This window comes from Elephantulus edwardii, unplaced genomic scaffold (assembly GCF_000299155.1).
Source record: "Elephantulus edwardii isolate Elephantulus edwardi_28Jun2011 unplaced genomic scaffold, EleEdw1.0 scaffold00530, whole genome shotgun sequence".
Lineage (NCBI taxonomy): Eukaryota > Metazoa > Chordata > Mammalia > Macroscelidea > Macroscelididae > Elephantulus > Elephantulus edwardii.
This window is the reverse complement of record NW_006400280.1, coordinates 200,582-223,086: the sequence shown is the minus strand read 5'-3', so window position 1 is coordinate 223,086 and position 22,505 is coordinate 200,582. Positions and strand designations below refer to the sequence as shown.

The 22,505-nt window shown below is 41.8% G+C and overlaps 1 protein-coding gene across 1 annotated transcript in view; it reads left to right on the top strand.

The window, feature by feature from the left end:
* The first annotated feature begins 8,717 nt into the window (after window positions 1-8,717).
* Window positions 8,718-22,505, top strand: part of LOC102871617 (monoacylglycerol lipase ABHD12-like) — a 165,947-nt gene continuing 152,159 nt past the window's right edge. The window contains exon 1 of the mRNA XM_006903189.1: window positions 8,718-8,908. Within this exon, the coding sequence (XP_006903251.1) occupies window positions 8,718-8,908 (191 nt within the window). The remainder of the gene's footprint in view (window positions 8,909-22,505) is intronic.

Sequence of the window (22,505 nt, the reverse complement as noted above, 5' to 3'; positions counted from 1 at the left end):
TGAAATCAGAGAGATGCCTCCTACCTTTTTCCTATTTTTTTAAGGAGTGCTGTGCTTATTTGTGGCTTCTTTCCATTTCAAATGAAAGTAGAGATTGCCTTTTCCTTCTCATTGAAGAATGGAATTGGTATTTGTATTGGGATTGCATTGAACGTGTAAATTTCCTTTGGTAGTATTGCTATTTTCACAATATTGAGTTTCCCTATCCATGAGCAAAGGATATTCTTCCACTTCTCTAGGTCTCTCTTTGTTTCTTGCAGTAATGTTTTGTAATTTTCTTCGAACAGATCCTTTGTTCTTCTGGTTAGATTTACTCACAAGTATTTAATCTTGTGATTAGTTATTGTGAAGGGTATTGATTTTCTTAGCTCCCACTCTATATTCTCTTTGTCACTGTAGAGAAATCCAACTGATTTTTTTATGCTGATCTTATATCCTGCTACTTTGCTGAATTTGTCAACTATGTCCAATAGTTTTCTTGCTAAGTCTTTAGGGTTTTCTAAGTATAACATCATATTATTTGCATAGAGAGGTACATTTACCTCCTCTTTGCAAATTTAGATACCTCTTATTTCCTTCTCTTGTCTTACTATAGTTAAGACTTGCAGTACAATATTGAATAATAGAGATTATAGTGGGCATCCTTGCCTAGTTCCTGTTCTTAAAGGGAATGACTTTAACCTCTCTCCTTTGAAAACAATGTTGGCTCTTGGGTTTTCATAACTACTTTTTACTCTGTTGAAGAAATTCCCCTCTAATCCTATTTTGTTGAATGTTTTAATAAGGAAAGGGTGCTGGATTTTGTCAAAGGCCTTTTCTGCATTAATTGATAGGATCATGTGGTTCTTGTTCTTTGCTTTGTTAATGTGATGAATTACAATAATTGTTTTTCTTATGTTGAACCACCCTGGCATACCTTTTATGATTCCCAGTTGGTCATGATGTACCATTGGATTCTATTGGCCAGTATTTTATTCTAGATTTTTGCATCTATGCTCGTAAGAGATAACTGGCCTATAGTTTTCTGTTTTGGTGGTATCTTTACCTGGCTCTGGTATCAAGGATATGTTTGCTTCATAGAATGAATCTGGGAGAATTTCATCTTTTTCTATTTTCTGAAATAGTTTATGTAGAATTGGTGACAGTTTTTCTCTGAATGACAAAATTCACTTGTAAAACCATCTAGTCCAGGGCTTTTTTGGTTGGAAGTTGTTTTATTTCCTTTTCAATTTCTACTTTTGTAATGGGTCTGTTGAGATGTTCAGTTTTGGTTTTTATAAATTTAGGTAGGTTGTGCATTTCTAAGTTTCTGTCCATTTTCTCTCTGTTTTCATATTTGTTTGAGTATAGGTTTTTTAATACTATAATGTTAGCCTTTTTATTTTAGTTGGTTCTATTGTGATGTTGCCTGGTTCATCTCTCATTTGGATTGTTTCTGTCTTCTCCTTGTTTTCTTTTGTGAGTTTTGCTAATGGTTTATTGACCTTTTCAAAGAACCAACTCCTAGTTTTGTTGATAGTTTCAGTTGTTTTTCGGTTTTCTATTTCACTTATTTCTGCTCTAATTTTATAATTTCCATTTTTTTAGAGGGTGTCAGGTTTCCTTGCTGTTCTTTTTCAGTTTGCTGGAGATGTTGAGTTAGAGAGTCAATGGTCAATTTTTCCTGCTTTGTGATGTGTTTTCTTATAGCTTTAAATTGACCTCTGATTATTGCTTTGGTTGTTTCCCAGAGGTTTTGGTAAGTGGTGTTTTCATTGTCTTTTGTTTCAAGAAACTTTTTCATTTCATTTTTTTATTTCTTCTAGTACCTAGTCATGTTCAAGCAAGGTGTTGTTCAGCTTTCAAATCTATGGGGGTTTTTTTTCTCCTTTATCTTCTTGCTTTAATTTCTAATTTTGTAGAATTATGGTCTGAAAAGATGCTTTGTATTATTTCTATGTTTTTTAATTTATTGATGCTTGCCTTGTGACCTAGAATGTGATCTGTTCTGGAGAACATTCCTGCACATTGGAGAAGAAGGTATACTGTGCTCTTTTGAGGTGCATTAGAGTATAAATATCTGTGAGGGTAAGTTGGTTTATTGTGTGGTTTAATTCTTCAGTATCTTTGTTGAGTTTCTTTCTGGTAGTTCTATCTTTTCTTGAGAAAGGTGTATTGAAGTTTCCAAGTACTATAGTAGTGTTGTCTATTTCCTTTTCAGTTTTGTTAATGTTGGTTTTATGTATTTTTCAGGTCTTTCATTTGGTGCATAGATATTTATTATTGTTATGTCCTCTTGTTCTATTGATTCCTTCAGCATTATATAGTGATTTTCCTTGTCCTTTGTGATGGTTTTTACATTGAAATTTATTTTATCAGAGATTAATATCACTACTCCTGCTTTTTACTAGTTGTCATTTTCTTGGTATATTTCCCCCCCACCCTTTTATTTTTAGTCTTTATTTATCTTCATTTTTCAGGTGTGTCTCTTGTAGACAACATATTGATGTATTTGGTTTTTTATCAAATCTGCTACTCTTTTTTCCTTCAGTGATGCATTAAACCATTCACATGCAGTGTGATTATTGAGAGGCTAGGTTTTATTGTTATCATTATGTTGAGTTCTTTTTGGTGTTGTTGCTAGTCTCTTTGGTCCATGCTGCTTTCTGTGGTATCTCTGTTAGAAGGACATCTCTGAGTTTTTCCTGCAATGCTGGTTTTAGTTTTACAAACTCTCTTAGTTTATGTTTTTCTGGGAATATCTTGATCTCTCCTTCATATTTGATAGATAATTTTGCTGGATACAGTATTCTTGGTTGAAAATTGTGTTCTTTGAGAGTATGATATATGTCCTTCCACTATCTTTTTGCTTGCATGGTTTCTGCTGAGAAATTGGCACTTACTCTTATCTGCTCTCCCTTATAGGTTAGTACTCTTTGTTTCTCCATCATTGCTTTCAGGATTCTCTCCTTATCTTTGGTTTTGACAAATTTAACTATCTTATGTCTTGGTGTTTTTCTTTTGGGGTCTATTCTGCATGGTGTTCGCAGAGCTTCCTGAATTTATATTCTCTCATTCTTCATTATGTCTGGGAAGTTTTCCTCTAGTAATTCTTCCACAACTTTTTCAATGCCTTTACTTGCTTCTTCTTGTTCTGGGATTCCAATGATGCACATATTATTTCTCTTGATGGTATCCCACATTATTCTTAGATTTTCTTCTTTTTCCTTCCTTTTTGAGTCTGCTTTTTGCTCTAGCAGATCAGTGGTGTCAATTCTGTCTTCAATTTCACTGGTTCTGTGTTCCATCTTTTCAACTCTGCTCATGTGTCCCTCCATCATGTTGACATCAGCTGAAACAATGGACTTCATACTTTCGATAGTCGTTTCTTGTTTTTCCAGTGCGTCTGATGCCTCATTTGTTTTCTCTACATTGTTCTGGATTGTTTTTGGTTTTTTGTTGTGTTTTGTTTGTTTTCTAGCTCCTTCTGGTTTTTACTTATAGTATCCTGTAATTCTTCAAGTTTGTCTTTCATCCATTGCAAATATTCAATCATTGTTTTAAATTCTGTCAGAAAGTTCCATCAGACTTTCTGGCTTCAGGAAATCCATTGATACTGTATCACCCTTTGGGGGTGACAACTTGCTTTGCGCTTGTGTAGTGTGTAGGATAGTTTGCTTTCTTCGAGACATTGATATGTTCTTGATCTTAAGACAATGGTCTAGAGATCAGTTGGGCAGCTACCCCACTTGTGTCTTTCTCTGAACTTCTGACTCCATGGAAATGTCATTTCAGAGCCTGTGACAGCAGTCTCTTGTAGGTAAGTCAGGTCAAGTGCTCTGGATTAAAGGCAAGTTAATTGACCAGACGTGTAAGCACAGGTGTGGAGCCAAATGGGGTGGGGCAGACACAAGGGTGGGGCGATCTCAAGGACAGATCAACCACTTGGGCCACCTCATTCAGACCTCAGCTGTCCAGGTGTGCTCATGATTGGGGTCCCTGCTCAAATTTCAGCTGTGTCTCCCATCTAGTGGTTTTCACTCAGTGGTCCCTTCCCAGCGGCACTTATCCATGTGCCCTCATACAGCGACCCCTGCCCAAGCAGCGTCCTTGGTCCAACAGGACCCAAGAAGTCAAAGTCAAATTCCCATTGACCCACTCACCTCTGGCTAGTCTGCTGTGTACACAATAGTTCAGATAAATTTCCATTGGCCTGCTGGTTCCTGGGCAGTCTATGTGGCCCAAGAGAGCTCAGCCAAATTCCCACCAGTGGGCTCAACCTTGGGATCTCTCCCAGGCAATCTGTGGTGCCCAAGAAAACCCAGTAAGAATCCTACCGGCCTTTCTTCTGCCTGATCAGTCCTACAGCAGCTTGGCTGGTGGCTTTGGGTGATGGCTGGATCTGAGGCGTGGCTTTGTGTTTCTGTAGCTCTGAAATGAATTGTTCCAAAAAAGGTTCTTATTCAAAATCCTACTGTCCATAGCTCGCTGTGTTGATGGGTCTCTGTGTGGTGTGGATGACTCTCTAGTGGCCCTGGGGCACCACCTGAGGCACAGGGCTATGGCGCTGCCACTGGGGGCGGGGGTGTGGTGGTGCGGAAATGTGGCAGGGCTGGGGCCATGTGCAGCTGTGGCGAGGGTGGGGGCATGGGGAAATGCCATGAGGGTGAGCAGAGGGCAGAGCTTAGGTGCATCAGGGGTTCAGGGCTGGTGTCCGTTCACAGATGTTAAGCTACCAAGTCAGTCATCCTCAGCAAATCTGACTGCCTGAGTTGCTCTCTGTCTGTGTTGTGCTGCTCTCCACCTGTCCTCTTGCTGTCCATTTTGCTGAGGCATCTTATTGTTCTGCTGCTGCTAGTCCATCAGGGCTGCTGATGCATCAGGGTCCTGCCCTTCTTGGTATACTCCACTGGGGGCGTCTCCTCTGCTCCCTTGACACAGCATAGCCACAATAAATAATAGGTCTCATAGCCTTCAAATGGGACACTTGAGTTTAACACTCTGAGACTTAACAATTTCTGCCTTTGCAATGACAAATGGTCAAAAATATTTTCTCTCTCGCTCTCTTATGCTCTCTCTCCCTCTCTCTGTCAAAACTTCAGCTTGCTCACTTGCTCTCTCTGCTGTAAACTCCTTTAATTCTAATCCTTTTCCCTTTCCTGATTAAAACTACCTCACCTAAGAATAATTTAAAAGTGATGTATGATAGGGTATTATGGTTATCACAAGAGTCCACAATTAAGGTGGCATAGTGGAGTGTACTTGGGGCGGTGGGAGGGGTGTGGGGGGATTGTATATCAAAGAAAGAATTTTTCTTTTACTTTTCAAAGAGAGGAGCAAACTGGGGGGGCGGAGAGGAAGGGGATAGGGCTGGGCAGGGAGAAAAGTGCAACAATGAATTAATGGAAATCCAAAATCTCTGTAAATGTTCATTAAAATTATTAAAATAAAAAAAGAACACTACCTCACCTTTGATTCTGTGGATCTCTCAGTAACCCCTACTGCTCCTGCTCCCCCACCTCAGCCATATGCAAATATAGCATCGCCACAGGAAGCCCTTGCCTCTTCTCCAAAGCCCCTCCCATTTTCCTCTCCTTCAGCCCCTTCCAGACCCAGCCTGGAAATGCAGGCAAAACTTTTTCACTCTCTGCTTTTCCCTCTCTGTCTCCTCATCCTGTTCAAATTTCTAGTTAAAAAAAAATATTTTCTGCAACTAAAATACCACTCTCTTCCTTTTTCAACCCTGACCTGCAAGTAAAACATCACCTCCCTCTTCTGATCACTCAGAATCTCCCGCTGTTTCTTCACTTGCACCATACACGAATAAGCACTCACAAAACACTTCCTCACAAGAAGACTCCTCTGACTCAAACCCTTACCTCCACCTCCCTGCTCTTAATGCCTGTTAACAAACAGCTCCCCTGTTCCTGCTCAAAAAAGTTACAAATGTAGAAGGAATTATTAAAGTACACCTTCCCTACTCCCTCTCAAACCTATCCCAAATCAAAAAACGTTTGAGCTCTTTCTCGACATACCCAGACACTTACATCAAAGAATTAAAATATTTAACGCAGTCATACGACCTCACCTGGCACGACCTGTATATCATTCTAATTTTAATTTTACATCCTAAGGAAAAAGGAGAGAGTTTGTCTAGCCTCTCAGGCACACTCTCATGATCTGCACAGAACAGACAATTGTCATCATTTGAGCGCAGCTGCTGTGCTAATTTTGCAGAGTTTGCAGAGAATTTTAACATGGAATCAGGGCAGACTCCAAGGAGGTAGAGACAGAGAGATGTGAAAGTGGACAGTAAAGAATATTGAGCATAGGAAAACTATGACCATTTGCCATTTTCATATTTATGTTTTGAAGGACAGATGGATTGAACGAGCCAAATTTAGGTTACAGAATTTGAGATTGCTTTAAATTAGGCATGATGCTGAAAATGTACAAATTCTAGAGGAGGTAGATTAGATGTAATGTAATGCTGAAGATGCAGAGTTTTAGAGGAGGCAGAACAAAGGGCTGTCCCCGGACAGGTCTGGCCTCTTTATAATGAGGTAAAGTGAGCCAGGGAGTGTAGAATCTTGCAGAATCAGATATCTCTGACTGCCAGAAATTCACCGAGCAGATACAGCCAAGAAATGAGAAAGCATCCTCTTATCAGATGTTAGGAGGGGGGGACCCTTGGGGCCTGAGAAGAAGAAAAAAGGGTGGGGGTGGGGGACTTGGTCAGTCCCTGGGTGCCTGAGGGACTGACTGACCAAGGGCTCTTACCTAGGAGGGATGGTTTTTGGCTGTTAAGATTTGTATCTGGTGTTGGATGCTTTCAGGCTCAACTGGCAAATAGCCTTTGACCTCTGGGAGCAATTACAGAAAGAAAGAAGGGTAAGGCAAAGATGGAGAAGTTTGGCTTAGTTTGGAGGGTACAAGCAGACCAATAAAGAGCCCGGGAAGGCTCTTGCTCCATTCACATAGCAATAAGGCTGTGAAAGCCTGCTCTCTCTGAAAGAGCAGCAAAGTCCTGGGTCACATTCCTGCAGCCATTTAGGGTTGGCTTGCTCTCTTTTTTGGCCAGATTTAGCATAGTGAAAAGAGGGTGTTGGCCTATGACTAGATACCCAGCTAGGTCAATTGCTGGTCAGGGAACCCTATGTTAGGAAAGGAGTAGAGGGCAAAAGGGAGAAAGAAACAAAATGGTCCCAAGAAATGAACAGGCCTTTACTGCATAGACTGAGAGGGATGCCAATATGACCAGGAGCAGAAAAGTAAAAATGACGTGACCGCAATTAGATGTATGTAATCTCTTTTTATAGAGGTCTTGGGAAGGGCTAGGGAAGATGGTACCTCTTGGAATTTGAGGCTTGTAAGGTCACTGAGGAAGGACAGAACCCAGTGCAGGCTAACAAAGTTTATTGAGGAGAATGTGCTGGGCCGACTCTCAAGCAGAAGACTAGCCTCCACTAGAAGTTAGAGGGAGATTTTATATTTTCTTACAAGGGACCTGGGGAAGGGGATGCCTACAAATGCTTCCTTTAACATAGATAAGTGGCTGGGGTCTAAAATAACTATTCCTGGGAAAAGGAGGGTAGAGTAGTTTCACAGATAGAAGCAGCACAGCTGCTGTTTCCTGTGATTGGATTCTCTCAGCAGCCATTCTGGGAGAGGAAGTAAAGGGCTCTCCAGGCCTAATAAGGGGTGTGAATTAACTCAGGTTTGGGCTTTCTGATCAGGCGAGAGCCTTATCATGATTTATTGTTTGGTCTGGTCTTTGTCCAGGCTGTTCCTGAAATCAGAATAGGCCTGGGGACAACTGCTACATTTTTCCTCCAGTAACAGTGGCATTATCCAATATTTGTCCTTTTGTGAGTGAGATATTTCACTCAGCACAATGTCCTCCAGGGTGACCCATTCTGTATAATATTTTATGAGTTCCTTGTTTTTCAGTGCTGCGTAGTATTCCATTGTATAACAATGAAAATTTTTTTTACTTTCAAAGAGAAAAGCGAACTGGGGGAGGGTTGGGCAGGGAGGAAAGTGTGTAACTACCAATGAATGGAAATCCAAAGCCTCTGAAATTTTTTTATTTTTCACTGAAATAAATAAAAATTAATAATATAAAAAACCCCATTTATTAGACAATTCTTCATTGTGCTTTTAGTGTATGGTAGGGGAGACTGGCAGCCTACTATGCCTGCTTTCAGATTTCTCCTTTTGGCTAGTTATTAATTGCAGCCTTTTCATTCCTACCTTTGGGAAGCAACCCACACCAGCTATGGAATGTGCAGTTTGAGTTTACCATTAAGATGACCCGCAGCTGTAGCTACAGCGGCCCTTCCGCAAGATGGCTGAGGGATCGCGCAGCATGATGGGCGAACTACCTATGAAGCCAGGACGCAGGGCAGCTGGGTGGGTCTGGGGGGAGGGGCCTGAGAGTTCCCAGCGATGATTGGCTGGTGGTGCTGCCGGCTCGCGCAGGATGATGGGTGCTAAGAAGCCAAGACACTGGGTGGCTGGGTGAGTTCGGGGTGGAGCCTGAGTGTGCCCAACGCTGACTGGCTCGTGGTGCTGCGGTTCAAGAACGTCAGTAGGTGAGTGGGCGGGGAAGGGGCCTGCGCTGTGATATGAGGGGCTGAGGTGTCTGAACCCGCGGCAAGACCAGGCCGTGAAGACTACGCTGCCGGCAGAGAGGCGAAACCAGCTGGCGCACTCGGCGGCCGGCCAGTGGCCGCGGGATGCGAAAGCGGACCGAGCCTATCACCTTGGAGCATGAACGTCGCGCCTCCTCGGACGTGCCCTCCTCTGGCTCGGGCTCTGGGGCGCTGGACACCGCCTGCCGTCTGAAGCACAACTTGCGTCTGGCGGGCACAGGGCCGGCGGAGCCGCGCTGCGCGGCAGACGCTGGCATGAAGCGGGCACTAGGCAGGTGAGCACTGCATTGCGGGCATGAAGCAGGCTCTCGGCATGTGAGGGTCGCGGGGCGGGCATGAAGCGGACGCTGGGCAGGAGAACAATGCGGGTCGCGCATGAAGCAGGCGCTAGGCAGGTGCACGCCGCCGGGTAAGCATAAAGTAGGTACTAGGCAGGTGAGCACCCCGGCGGGTAGGCCCTCTTGCAGTTCTGAGCGGCCTTCTGCCTTCCTCACTGATTCTCGCCTGTGCCCTTCCTTATATCCTGGAGTCATATTCCGCTTTATCTCTCCCTGACCAGAAGAGTGTGGGCCGGATGGAGCTCCTCCGTCCCGGTACTTGCTCGCCTTCACCTAGCGGTGCCATCCTCTTCTGGTCATTCATTCCTTACTCCCCAAATACTCCCACCCAGTTTTGTAACCCGTACTCTTGCCCAAGTAAATCCATAAGGACCCATTTATAAGAGAGAGTCTCTCGGGATTTTGGAGCTGCTAGGAAATCCCAACAAGCAGGAAGAGGGGAAGGGAGGGTGCAAAGCGTTGGCGGGTTTCAGACTGTCTGCCGTTCTGTCTGTTTGAGACCCGGACCTTAGCGAGCACCCGTGAGTGTTTCTCTGGCTTGGTCTGTGCGCACGCTTTGGAGCAAACCTGATTAGGTTTTGGCAGTCACTTCGATGATTCTTGTTCCCTTGCGATAATTCATTGTATTCGTTGCTGGGAAGTACTAGACCTTTGGGGAATGGGTTAAATGGCCGTTGGCGCCCAAAGAAAAGGAAACATCTTGGTACTTTGACTTGTGGGAGGGACACCTGACTTATTTACCTATGATGTGCAAATAGTTGGTTGATGTGTTTGAAATCTGAACCGAGGAGTTCCTCCAAGGAGGGAATCACCTCAGGGTCCTGACCGTTTTTTTTTTTTTTTCCTCCCAGGGTTGGGAGAGGAATACATTTATGTAAACATGACTTCAGACTGGAAGCTCTGGTAATTTAGTGGTTAAAATCCTCATTGTTGTTATGGGTAGATGAGTTGTCTGTGACTCAAAGTAATCCTATTAACAATGGCCCCGGAAACCTGCTGTATCCTGTGCTGTTTCTTACCATCTCAAACATATTTGAGCTCATCCCATGTCACTGTTAGCAGTCTTTCTGGAAAGCATCCTTTTTTATGCTACTCCTAACAACATGTCCACAGAATGTGAGACAAAGTTTCACCATCCTTGCTGCCACAGAACGCTTTGGTCACACTTTCTCTCAAATATTACTGTTCTCTTGGCAGTTTTTGGGATTTTCAGTACTCTTCTCCAGCACCATAACTTGAAGGCATCTATTCTGTTGTCTTTAGTCAATTGTCTAGCTCTCAAATGCAAAGCAAGCATTGAGTAGACTATAGCGTGGACCTTTTTAGGACCCTGGAAAGGTTCCTGACAGCAAATTTTCCCATGTGACTTATCTTGATTTTTTTTTTTTAACATTAAAAATATTTTTTCCCATTGTTGCACATTTTCTTCCTCCTTTTCCTCCTCTCTCCCTCAAACCTTCTGCAATGTACCCGTTGTTCCAAATTGTTGTCAAACATATAATGCCTAATCATATATTCCTCCCCTCATCTCATCTAATGCAGTGTTCATTATCTTTCCACTCTTTTCCTGTTCTCTTCCCAGCCTGCTCCATGCCAGTCCTATTTTATAGTGGTGCTATATTGTGTTTGTCCTTTTGTGACTGAGATACTTTGCCACAGCATAATTTCTCTGTGCTTCCCTATGTTGTATAATATTTTATGAGTTCAATGGTTTTCAGTGCTGCATAGTATTACATTGTATGAATGTGTACCGTAGTTTTTATATCCATCTGTTTGTTGATGAGTTGCTTCCATCTCTTTGCAATTGTGAATAACACGACAATAGACATGTGCATGCATACATCTCTTTGAGTTGTGGCTCTGATTTCTTTAGAATATATTTCCAATAGTGGAATTGCTGGGTCAAACAGTATGTCTATTTCCAACGTTTTGAGAAAGTGCCAGCCTTCCATAGTGGTTGTACAATTTTACATAGCCACCACAGTAAATAAAAGTTCCAATCTCTCTACAGCCTTGCCTGCATTTGTTGTTGCTGGCTTATTGAACTTTGCTATTGTTGCGGGGGTGAGACGATACCTCATAGTTGTTTTGATTGGCATCTCTCTGATAGCTAAGGATTCTGAACATTTCTTCATGTTTGTTTCTCATCTGAATGTCTTTGGTGAAGTGTCCTTTCATATCCTATGTCCACTTTGCAATTGTAGTGTTTACCTTTTTCTTATTGAGGTGTTATCTTGATTTCTTGCTTGTTGATATCGAGAGTGTTGATTGTGGATCCGAACAAGATGAAATGGTTGACAGTGTGAGTCTCTTCTCCTTCGGCCATGATATTGCCTATTGGCCTATTAGTGAGGACTTTTCTTTTGATGTTGAGATGTAATGGATGAGTTGGTGCTTGGAACTTATCAGTGAGTCCACAGGAGAAAGATATAGCAGTCTGTTTCCTTAAAGATTGTTGATGATATTATGAACTGAGTCATAGGTGATCCTCTAGCAGGTTTTCAGAGGCTATAAACTTGCAGGAGAGGAGATTGCCCATTCCTCTCCCACCGAGCAACTGGTGAATTTGAACTACCTGCAGCACAAGTTACAGCATAACTTCTTCCCTACTAGACACCAGAGTTCACTCCTTAAAGGTTACAGAAGAAAAATGCTTTCCTCTGTACAGAAGAAAAATGCTTTCCTCTGTGCTGTGGGGTCACAACTGTACGACAGCAGATTTGAACTTCAAAGTTGAATTGGGAGAATATTTCACAGGGACAAATTTCGCTCAGCACATACTGGTCTTTTATTTACTTAACTATCTGTATGGCAGTTTTGTTTATTTTTGCTTTTGAACATTTTATTGTGGCTTAATTGAAAGTTTTCTAATTTGTAAAGCAAATTAGTTTTTTGTTAAGTATTCAATAACTTACACATTGATTGCTTTGTGACATTGGTTTCCAGTTCGCTCAATGTGTCGCCGGTCTCCCCACCTCATCCTGGTTCCCTTTTGTATTTGCCAAACTTTCTTGTCTGTTCTGGCCTTCTAAATTTTGCTTTTGGGCAGTTGCTGCCCTTTTGGTATTGTGTAGTTTAATATTCTATCTAAGGAGCATATTCTTCATTGATATTTGTTATTCAATTATGAACTTGCATATTGTTTGGTTGTAAGGTAATTTCTGGGAATGGGTTCAGTTCTATATTTGAAGGCTATTTAATATTTAAGTGCCATAGTCTTAAAGGTTCCACCAGTCTATCAAACAGTAGTTCTGGTCTTCTTTGTGAATTTTATTTTGTTCTGCATTTATCTCACTCTGTCTAGTACCTTTATTGTGATCTAGGTCAGAGCATTGTTAGTGATAGTTCTGATCTCAGGCTTTTTGAATCTCTGGTTTGTGTGATCCATTTGTCCTTTGTATTAATTATTTCCTTCAGTCTTTGATTTTTATCACTCTTCTTAACTCTGATTAGGGAGAGATCAATAGCTACATCTTAGTTGCCTGCTTGCAAGCTTTTAAGACCCCAGTCCCTTTTTGTTACAATAGTATGTAGAACATTGCCTTTTGGACTCTGTTTTGCCAGTTGAACTAATTGTGCCTGGAGACTATGGTTTGTAGCTCTTCAACCAGTAGCTTAGTTCCACGAGGTGTTTGGTTATGGCTTCTTATTTTTCCTGACTCTGCTCATTCTCGCTCAGCATTTCTTAAGCTCAAGGAACTGAAGAACAAATTTAAACTTCAAGTTGCAATAATCAAGGATGCTTTAGGAAGAATATGAAATGATCCAGGAAGTATTAAAAGAAGATGGAAAGAATATACTGAGTCACTCTATCAAAAGTAATTGGCAGATACAGAAGAATTTAATGAAATAACATATGAGCAAGAGCCTATGGTGATGAAGGAAGAAGTTCAAGCTACTTTGAAGGAAATAGCAAAAAATAAGGCCCCAGGAATAGATGGTATACCAATTGGTGTATTTCAGCCAACGGATGCTGCCCTGGATGTGCTCGCCAAGTTGTGCCAAGAAATCTGAAGAACAACCACTTTCCAAAGAAGAGTGAGCCAACAGAGTGTAGAAACAGTAGAACAATATCATTGATTTCACATGTAAGCAAGATTATACTGAAGATTATCCAAAAATGTGTGGAACAGCACATCAGCAGAGAACTGCCAGAAGTCCAGGCTGGGTTTAGAAGGGGTCATGGTACTAGGGATATTGTAGCTGATGTTAGATGGATCTTAGCTGAAAGCAGAGAATACCAGAGGAATGTCTATTTCTGTTTCATTGATTATGCAAAGGCGTTTGACTGTGTGGATCATAACAAACTGTGGCTGACTCTGAAAAGGATAGGAATCCCAGAACACTTGATCATGCTGATGAGAAACCTATACTTGGACCAAGAGGCAGTCATCAGAACAGAGTAAGGAAACACTGAATGGTTCAAAATTGGGAAGGGCGTACGCCAGGGATGTGTCCTATCTCCATACCTTTTCAACCTGTATGTTGTTGTTTGATGCCGTCGAGTCGTAGACGACTCAGCGACCCTATGAACGAACAGCCTGAGCACTGTTCGTACATAGTTTCCGGAGGCAAGCCATTTCGGAAGTGGAGGCTGCTCCTGCTTCCAGGCTTAATTTAGTCGGGAAGCTCCAGCCAACACTGTCCACCATGGGTACCCATTACCACAATTGGCACATCACTGTCGCAGTCTTCAGCATCACAGCAACCACGAGTTACCTCTGTACAGCAACACACAGACCAGTGCTATACCACCTAGAAGAATGTTTTGACGGGAAGACAATTTGAACCTGGCTGAAGGCCACAGATGAAAATCACCCACCTTCGGCTTGGTAGCATAGCTTCCTTTACACTAGGCCAACATAGCTCTCTCTTGGTCGTCGTATGCAGAACAAATTATCTGAGAGGCTGGGCTCTATGAGGAGAAGTGTGGTGTCAGGATTGGTGGAAGATCTATTAACAATCTGTGTTATGCAAATGACACAAGCCTGCTTGCTGAAACTGAGGAGGACCTGAAATGCTTGTTACATTTCATACTGCAGCCTTCAGTATGGATTGAGGCTCAATGTCAAGAAGACAAAGATTCTTACCACTGGACCAATTGGTAGCATCAGGATGGATGGTCAAGAGATTGAGATTGTTAACAACTTTAGTCTGCTTGGCTCCACAGTCAACACTCTTGGTACCAGTAGCCAGGAAATAAAAAAAATATATTGCCATGGGAAAGTTTGCTGTTAGGACCTCTCCAGGCTACTGAAGAGCAGTGGTGTCTCTCTGGAGACTAAGGTGCGTCTGATACAGGCTGTGGTCTTTGCAGTCACTTGTTATGCATCAGAGAGTTGGACAATGACTAGGGAAGATAGAAGGAGAATTGATACCTTTGAGCTGTGGTGCTGGAGAAAAGTATTGAATGTACCATGGAGTGCCAAGAAAAGAAACAGATTCATCGTGGAGAGGGTTAAACCAGGCTGCTCCTTGGAGGCAAGGATTCTGGGGCTTCGTTTGACATACTTTGGACATGTTGTAAGGAGAGACAGGTCCTTGGAGAGGGACATCATGCTTGGGAGGGTGGAGGGGCGGCGCAAGAGGGGAAGACCCTCTGAGCTGGATTGAGTCAGTGACTGGGGTAATTGGGATGGATGTGTCAGAGGCAGTGTGATTGGCACAGGATAGAGCAGGGTTTAGGGCTGTTGTACATAGGGTCGCTATGAGTCGCAGGCGACTCGACGGCACATGACAACAACAACAACTCCAAGTAACACCCTTGATACCAACAGTCAAGAAATAGGGAGATACATTGCATTTGGAAAATCTACAGGTAGGGATATCTCCAAATTATTGAGGATTAAGGATGTCACAGGACTAAGGGGCATCTGATTCAGGCCATAGTCTTTCTGATCACTTGCTATCCATCTGAAAGCTAGACAGTTAATAAGGATGACAAAAGAAGAATTTACTCCTTCGATCTGTGGTGTTAGAGAAAAGCACTGAATATCCTTAGAGCAAAAAGAACAAACAAATATATCTTGGACAGGGTTCATCCGAGTGCTCTTTGGAGGCAAGAATGATGAGACTGCCTCACTTACTTTGTTTATGTTGCTAGGAGGGGCTATTCCTTAGAGAAGGACATGATGGGGTTTTTTTTTTTTTTTTGTTGTTGTTGTTGTTTAGGACATGATGCTTTGAAGGCTGTAGGTTCAATGAAGGAGAGGAAAATCCTCAACCAGGTAGATTGACACCGTGACTCCTACAATTAGCTCTAGTGTTAGGAAGTGTGAGAATGGCATAGGATAGGACAGAGTTCAGCTCTGTTGTTCATAGGGTCATTGTGAGTCGTATTAGACTTGACAGCACCCGACAACAAAAACAACTTATATATCTGATACACAGACAATGTTTATTACAGTTTTTTTGGAGAAAAACCCACCTAACAACTCTGTTATTCTGAGAGATTAGGGCATGATAAGAACTCTGGGGAGCTGGAAAGAATGCATTCTCTGATGGGAGCAGCCTCAAGTTTTTAAATGTTGGCAAATAATTCACATGTTGTTAAGTGCCACTGAGTCACTTGTGACTGTACCCTATGTACAATAGCCTTAAACCCTGGTCTATCCTGTGCCAGTCCTATTGTGTCTGACACAACTATGCCCATTACCCCGTGACTGAATCATTCTGTCTCATCCAGGGTCTTCCTCTTTTGCGCTGTCCCTCCACCCTCCCAAACATGATGTGTCTCTGCAAGAACTGGTGCCACCTTGTAACATGTCCAAAGTATGTGAGTTGAAGTTTCAGAATCCTTGCCTCCTAAGACCAGCCTGGTCTCACCCTCTCCAGGACAAACTTGTTTGTTCTATTAGCTGTCCATGGTATATTCAATATTCTTCAACACTATAGCTCAAAGGCATCAATTCTCCTTCTGTCATCCCTAGTAATTGTTCAGCTTTCTGATGGATAGCAAGTAATTGCAAAGAATATGGCCTGGATCAGGCACACCTTAGTCTCCAGAATGACAGTGTTACTCTTTAGTACTTTGGAGAGGTCTCTGAAAGCAGACTTTCCTAATGCAATTCATCTTTTAATTTCCAGCACAAGAGTGTTGATTGTGGAGCCATACTAACTAAAGCTGTTAACATTCTCAATCTTTTCACCATCTCTTATGATGCTGCCGATTGGGCCAGTGGTGAGAATCTTTCTTTTCTTGATGTTGAGCTCCAATCCATATTGAAGACTACAGTCCTTGACCTTCTGCAGCAAATGTTTCAGGTGCCCTTTAGTTTCAGCAAGCATGGTTGTGTCATGTGCATAACGCCAGTTGTTGATGAGTCTTCCTCAAGTCCTGATGCCACATTTCTCCTTACAGAGCCCAGCCTCTCAGAAGATCTTTTCTGCACATAGATTGAAAAAGTATGGAGATGGGACACATCCCTGACATACACCTTTCCCAATTTTGAACCATGCAGTGTTTCCTTGCTCTGTTCTGATGACTGCCTCCTGGGCCAAGTACAGGTTTCACATAAGCGGAATGAAATGTTCTGGGACAACAATTACATAAATCTTGAGAACACATGTGCACCTTTTTTTTCTGGACTAAGGAGGTAAAGTACATAGGGTTTTCCTAGTCTGTCTTAATGTGAATTGAGATTGTACACAGCTTTAGTTTGCTTGGCTCCATAGTCAACAGTCTTGGCACCAGTAGCCAGGAAATTAAAAGGCGCATTGCAATGGGAAAGTCTGCTGTTAGGGACCTCTCCAAAGTGCTGAAGAGCAATGGTGTCTCTTTGGAGACTAAGGTGCGTCTGATACAGGCTATGGTCTTCGCAGTCATGTCTTATGCATCAGAGAGTTGGACAATGACCAAGGAGGATAGAAGGAGAATTGATGCCTTTGAGCTGTGGTGCTGGAGAAGAGTATTGAGGATACCATGGACTGCTAGGAAAACAAACAGATTTGTCCTGGAAAGGGTTAAACCGGGTGGGTCCTTGGAGGCAAGGATTCTGAGGCTCTGTCTAACATACTTTGGACATGTTGTGAGGAGAGACCGGTCCTTGGAGAAGGACATCATGCTCGGGAGGGTGGAGGGACGGTACAAGAGGGGAAGGCCCTCTATGAGGTGGATTGATTCAGTGACTAGGATAATTGGGATGGATGTGTCAGAGGCAGTGTGATTGGCACAGGATAGAGCAGGGTTTAGGGCTGTTGTATATAGGGTCGTTATGAGTCGCAAGCAACTCGATGGCACATAACAACAGCAACAAGGAGGTAATCATCTAATTCATACATAAGTGTTCACTTCCTTAAAGGGGAAACGAAATTATTCATTCTCCTTGTACAGATTCTTGCCCAAGGAAACCAAAAAGCAAATCTACTGCCATTGGATTATTTTTTGATTTATATATACCAATATTGGAGGATAGAGAAGAACTTTACACTAGGTTTTTTAGTCTATTACTCATAATAGGAGCAGGCAGTCTCTTCTGTCCCTCATGAGATGCTGGTTGATGAATTCACCAACTTTTTTGGTTAGCAGTCCAGTGGTTAAGTATTTGTGACAGTGCATTAGCCTTGCATAATAGGTACTTCTTTTGAGTCAAGGGAGACCAAGGATGACCTTGGCCGTAATTTGAGTGTGAAGGTGCTAGGACTAAGAAGCTTCTCATCCATCTCACTCCATTTGACAGATTTCACCAGAAGTTGGGCGAAGAGTAGAGATTTATCATCTGAAACACACAAGCCTCATTACTGACTTCTCAGGATTTATATTACATCATGTATGTTGTTATGTGTCGTTCTTTATATAAATTGAACGAAAATCTACAAATCCCATCCAAAGAAAATATCCATTTAATAATAAACAAATGACTTCCAACACTTAGGGACAGTTGTTGTGTACTGTCAGTTGAAACTGACTCATAGCTGACCCTCCTGTGAGTTTTCAGAGGCAGTTAATCTCACCGGAAGAGATTTCCCTTTCTCTACTGTAGAGTAGCTGGTAGATTTAAACTGCATGCCTTCGGGATTGCACTGTAGCTTTTTGCCACTAGGCAACCAGAGCAGCCGTGGTTGTTGCTATGTGCCCTTGTGTCGCCTACAACTCAAAGCAACCCTACACACACAGTAGCTCTGTATCCTGCCCTATCCTCAGCCAATGTCATCATCTCTGACAGTTCTAATACCATTTCTCCAGTCACTTCGTCTGTCTCATCTTGGGTCTTCCTTTCCTGCACTGTCCCTTCACCCTTCCAAGCATGATGTACTTCTCCAAAGACTGGTTCTTCCTGGCCATGTGCCCAGAGTATATGAGATGATGTTTCAAAATCCTTGTCTTCAGGGAGCAGCTTGGTTTCACTCTCTCTAGGGTGGACCTGTTTGTTCTTCTGGCAGTCCGTGGTATGTTCAACACTCATCTCCAGCACCACAACTCAAGTCATTGATCCTTTTTTTATCATCTTTAGTCTTGTCCAGCTCTCTGACATATAGCTAGTAATTGCAATGACCCTGGCATGGATCAGGTGCACATTAGTCTCCAGACTGATGCCGTTGCTCTTCAGTACTCTAGAGAGGTTCCTGACAGCAGACTTTCCCAATGCAATTCGTCTTTTAGTTTCCTGACTGTTGGTGTTAATTATGAAGCTGTTAAAAATCTCAATCTCTTCACTGTCATGAAGCTGCCAATTGGCCCAGTGGTGAGAATCTTTGTTCTCTTGATGTTGAGCTTCAGTACATTTTGAAGACTATAGTCATCAACCTGCTGCAGCAAATGCCTCATGTCTTCCTCAGTTTCAGCAAGCAAGGTTGTGTCATCTGCATAACGCAGGTTGTTGATGAGTCTTCCAATTCTTTTACTGCATTCCTCTTCAGAAAGTCCAGTTTCCCAAATGATCTGCTCCACATATAGATTGGGAAGGTATGTGGATAGGATGCATCCCTGACACACACTGTTTCTAATCCTGAACCTTGCAGTGTTTCCCTGCTCTGTTCATACTTCCTGGTCCAAGTAGGATTCACATGAGCAATGAGCACAATTAAGTGCTCTGGGATTCCCATTTTCTGTGAGGTTAGCCACAGTTTGTTGTGATACAGATAGTTATACCTTTTCAAGGTCAGTGACATACATATAGATATTCCTCTGGTACTTCACTTTTGGCCAAGATCCTTTAGACATTGGCTGTGATGTCCCTACTGCCCAAGCCACTTTTTTTTTTAAATTTAATTTTTAAAAGTTTTTTACAAAATTCAGGTAAATTGTTTTCCAGAACAGATTCTTCCAATTTTCCTCACCCATCAAATTGTATAACTCCATGATTATTTCCCTCCTCCCCCTGCACATCCTAATCCCTCTGCTTTCATCCTACTCATTCTACGGTATTGGTTTTATATAATATTTGTCCTTGGGAGACTGAATTAGTTCACTCAGTATAATGCTCTCTGTTCCCTCCCAGGTTAGGTAATAATTACAAAATCACTGCTCCTGCTTGCTGCGTAGTGTTCCATTGTGTGAATGTACCATAATTTCTCAATCCATTCATTTGTGGTTGGACATCTTGGCTGTTTTCATGTTCTTGTGATTGTGAATTATGCTGCAAGTCTCCATTTGTTGGTACAATGACAGGCACATAGACCAATGGAACAGAATTGAGAACCCAGAAATAGACCCAGCTATCTATGGTCAGCTGATATTCGACAAGGAAATCAAAGCTATCAAATGGGGAAATGACAGCCTTTTTAATAAATGGTGCTGGCAAAACTGGGCTTCCACCTGCAGAAAACTGAAACAGTATCCACATTCCACACCACATACAAAAACCAACTCACAGTGGATCTTACCTGGGAGTAAAGCCCCAAACCGTAAAGTTCGTAAGAGACAAACTGGGATCAAGCTAAGAATCGCTAGTCCAAGATAGATAAAATTGTTGAATGGGACTTTCTAAAGATTAAATCCATGTTTGCATCAAAACCTTTTTCTAACAGGGTTAAAATAAAACCTACTCTTGGGAACAAGCATTTGGTAATGCCACAGCCTTTTCTAAACCTGGCTTGCACATCTGGTGATTCTCTGTTGATGTACTGTTGCAGTTGTTTTTAGATAATCTTCAGCAGGATCTTGCTTGGGTGTGATATTAGTGATATTGTTCAATACTTTCCACATTCTGTTGGTTCAACTTTTTTTGGAATGAGAATATAAATCTCTTCCAGTCAATTGGCCAAGTGGTTGTCTTCCAAACCCACTACCACCCTCAAATAAGATTTCCAGAGCTGCCTACCTTCCTCTTATGAAGCTCTTGGTAGATCGCTAACCTTGGTAGCCTGCTACCTTTTCTGTTCACAGCCTAATATGTACTGTGCCACCAGAGTGCCAGTGTCTTACTCTAGCACTCACATGTGTTAAACATTCCATTTCCACCTAAACCTGGTGTTCATACTCTCTGCATACTGTGCCGTGAAGAGTACTGACTGTCATTCCTCTCTAACTCAAGCTTCTGGTAGTCAGTTAGTTCCTTTTGTTACAGTGCTTCTATGCATTCTTCCATCTTCTGATCCTTCCTGGATCATTCAAGATTTTGTCCATAGCATCTTTCTTTTTTTTATCTATTTGAGATTTTAATGAAAGATTACAGAGAACTTGGGTTTTCATTGTTGCACATTTTCCTCCCTGCCCACCCCACCCCCCAGTTCTCCATAGCATCTTTTAGTATGACAACTCCAGCCTTGAATGTGCTCTTCAGTTCTTCCAGCTTGAGAAATGCCAAGTAAGTTCTTCTCATTTGATTTTCTGATTCCAGCTCTTTGCTTATTTTGATGTAAAACTTTGTTTTGTCTTCTCAAACTGCTCTTTATAATCTTCTTTTCAACTTTTTTTTTTAATATATTTTGAAAAATATGTATGAGGATACAAGGTGGTGAGGTTTGGGAGCAGAAGAGTAAGGATGGGCAGGGATGAAATCACAGGGCTACATTATTTGGTGGGTGGGGAGTTCAACTCTATATCTTCATAATTACTTTCTTTTCTTTTGGTTTCTCAGCATTCTACTGCAACATTTAGAGTCTCTTCTGACATCCGTTTTTTTCTTTTTTAATGACCTTTTGCTTAATGGATAATATACCCCTCTGGTCTTCAATCATTTGTGTTCAGAAGGTTTTTACATTCAGATGGGATAGACTCAAAGTCTTATTTTGGTTGCTGTGGTTTTATTTTAACTTTTCTTTAGCTTCAGTTTGAGTTTGCACATGAGTAAATGATGGTTTCTTTTTTTTTTTCTTCAAGATTTAATGTACATTTATTCTTAACTCATGGAACATATAGTATAAAGATTTCATACTGAATAAATGATATTCATTAAGCCAAAAAAGGAAAAAAAAGGAGGAATTTACATCAAATTTTAGCTACATTGTTTGAAATACAAATATACAGATTTTATCACTGAAAAAAATCTCAATTGTGTTTCTTCATCGGGAATTTCAACTGAACCTAAAACTTTTTCACACCTCGATTAGAAAGAAAATAAAACAAAACAAAAACCCAGAAAAAAATAAACTATAAGTTGATTGACTGCTGAGACAGCAAGGAGTTTTTAGAGACCTGTACAGCATCACATCAAGAGGGGCGATGTCTGGCAAGAGATTAAATAGCTGTGTCTCTCTTTGTACAGGTCACCAACTTGTTAACTCGTCATACTATAAAGGGGTGGCTGGGAGAGGGACCAAACTGGGGATCCAGAGGGTATGTGCAATATATAATATCATATATATACACATGTGGCAGTGCAGTGGCTGCAGCTAAAGGTTAAAACCAGTTCTCCGACGTGATCTCAGGGTTATTCATACAATCAAGGAGAAAGAGAAAGAGGTTAGGGTGTTGTAGGTTCACACATGATACTTTGGGGGAAAAGCTTTTTTTTTTCTCTCCTCAATGTTTAACTAAAAATATTTTTAAAAACTACAGCTTGCTGCTGACCCAGTGTTTTCTTTTTTCTGTGTGAGACATTATTACAGTATGTTTACAGTATCAGGTGTACAGTACATGAAAGGGTCTACACTCTACTGCACAGGCCTCTCCAGTGAACAGGGTCTGTCCACAACTGCTAACTTCTTGGTTCCTGCAAGATTGTGAATGTACAACAATAAACCACACACAGTTCAGCAGTCACCATTTTTGTCCCTCAGGGTTTTTTTCCCCCCTCTTTTTTTTTTTTTTTTTAACCATTAAAAACAGTTATGAAATGTGGCATCCTGTTGATGCAAGGACCGGGAAAGACATTTTTATTTTATTTTTATCTCCAAACTCACTGTAAAAGACAGTAACTTTGGTTAAAATAAAAGTCTTCTATGTAGGCAGACCTTTGTCTTTTAAAATAGGGTGGGGACCTGAGGGGAGTAAGGTGAGGACAAGGAACAGAAAGGGATGAGGGGACAGGGAAGAAAAGAGCAACAGGAGACTTTTTCCCAAGGGAGAAGCTGGACAGCACAGGGTAAACTTGATTCAGAGGTGGTTTTGCATAAATAAAGGGCAACAGTCAGTTTCTAAGTTCTCCACACA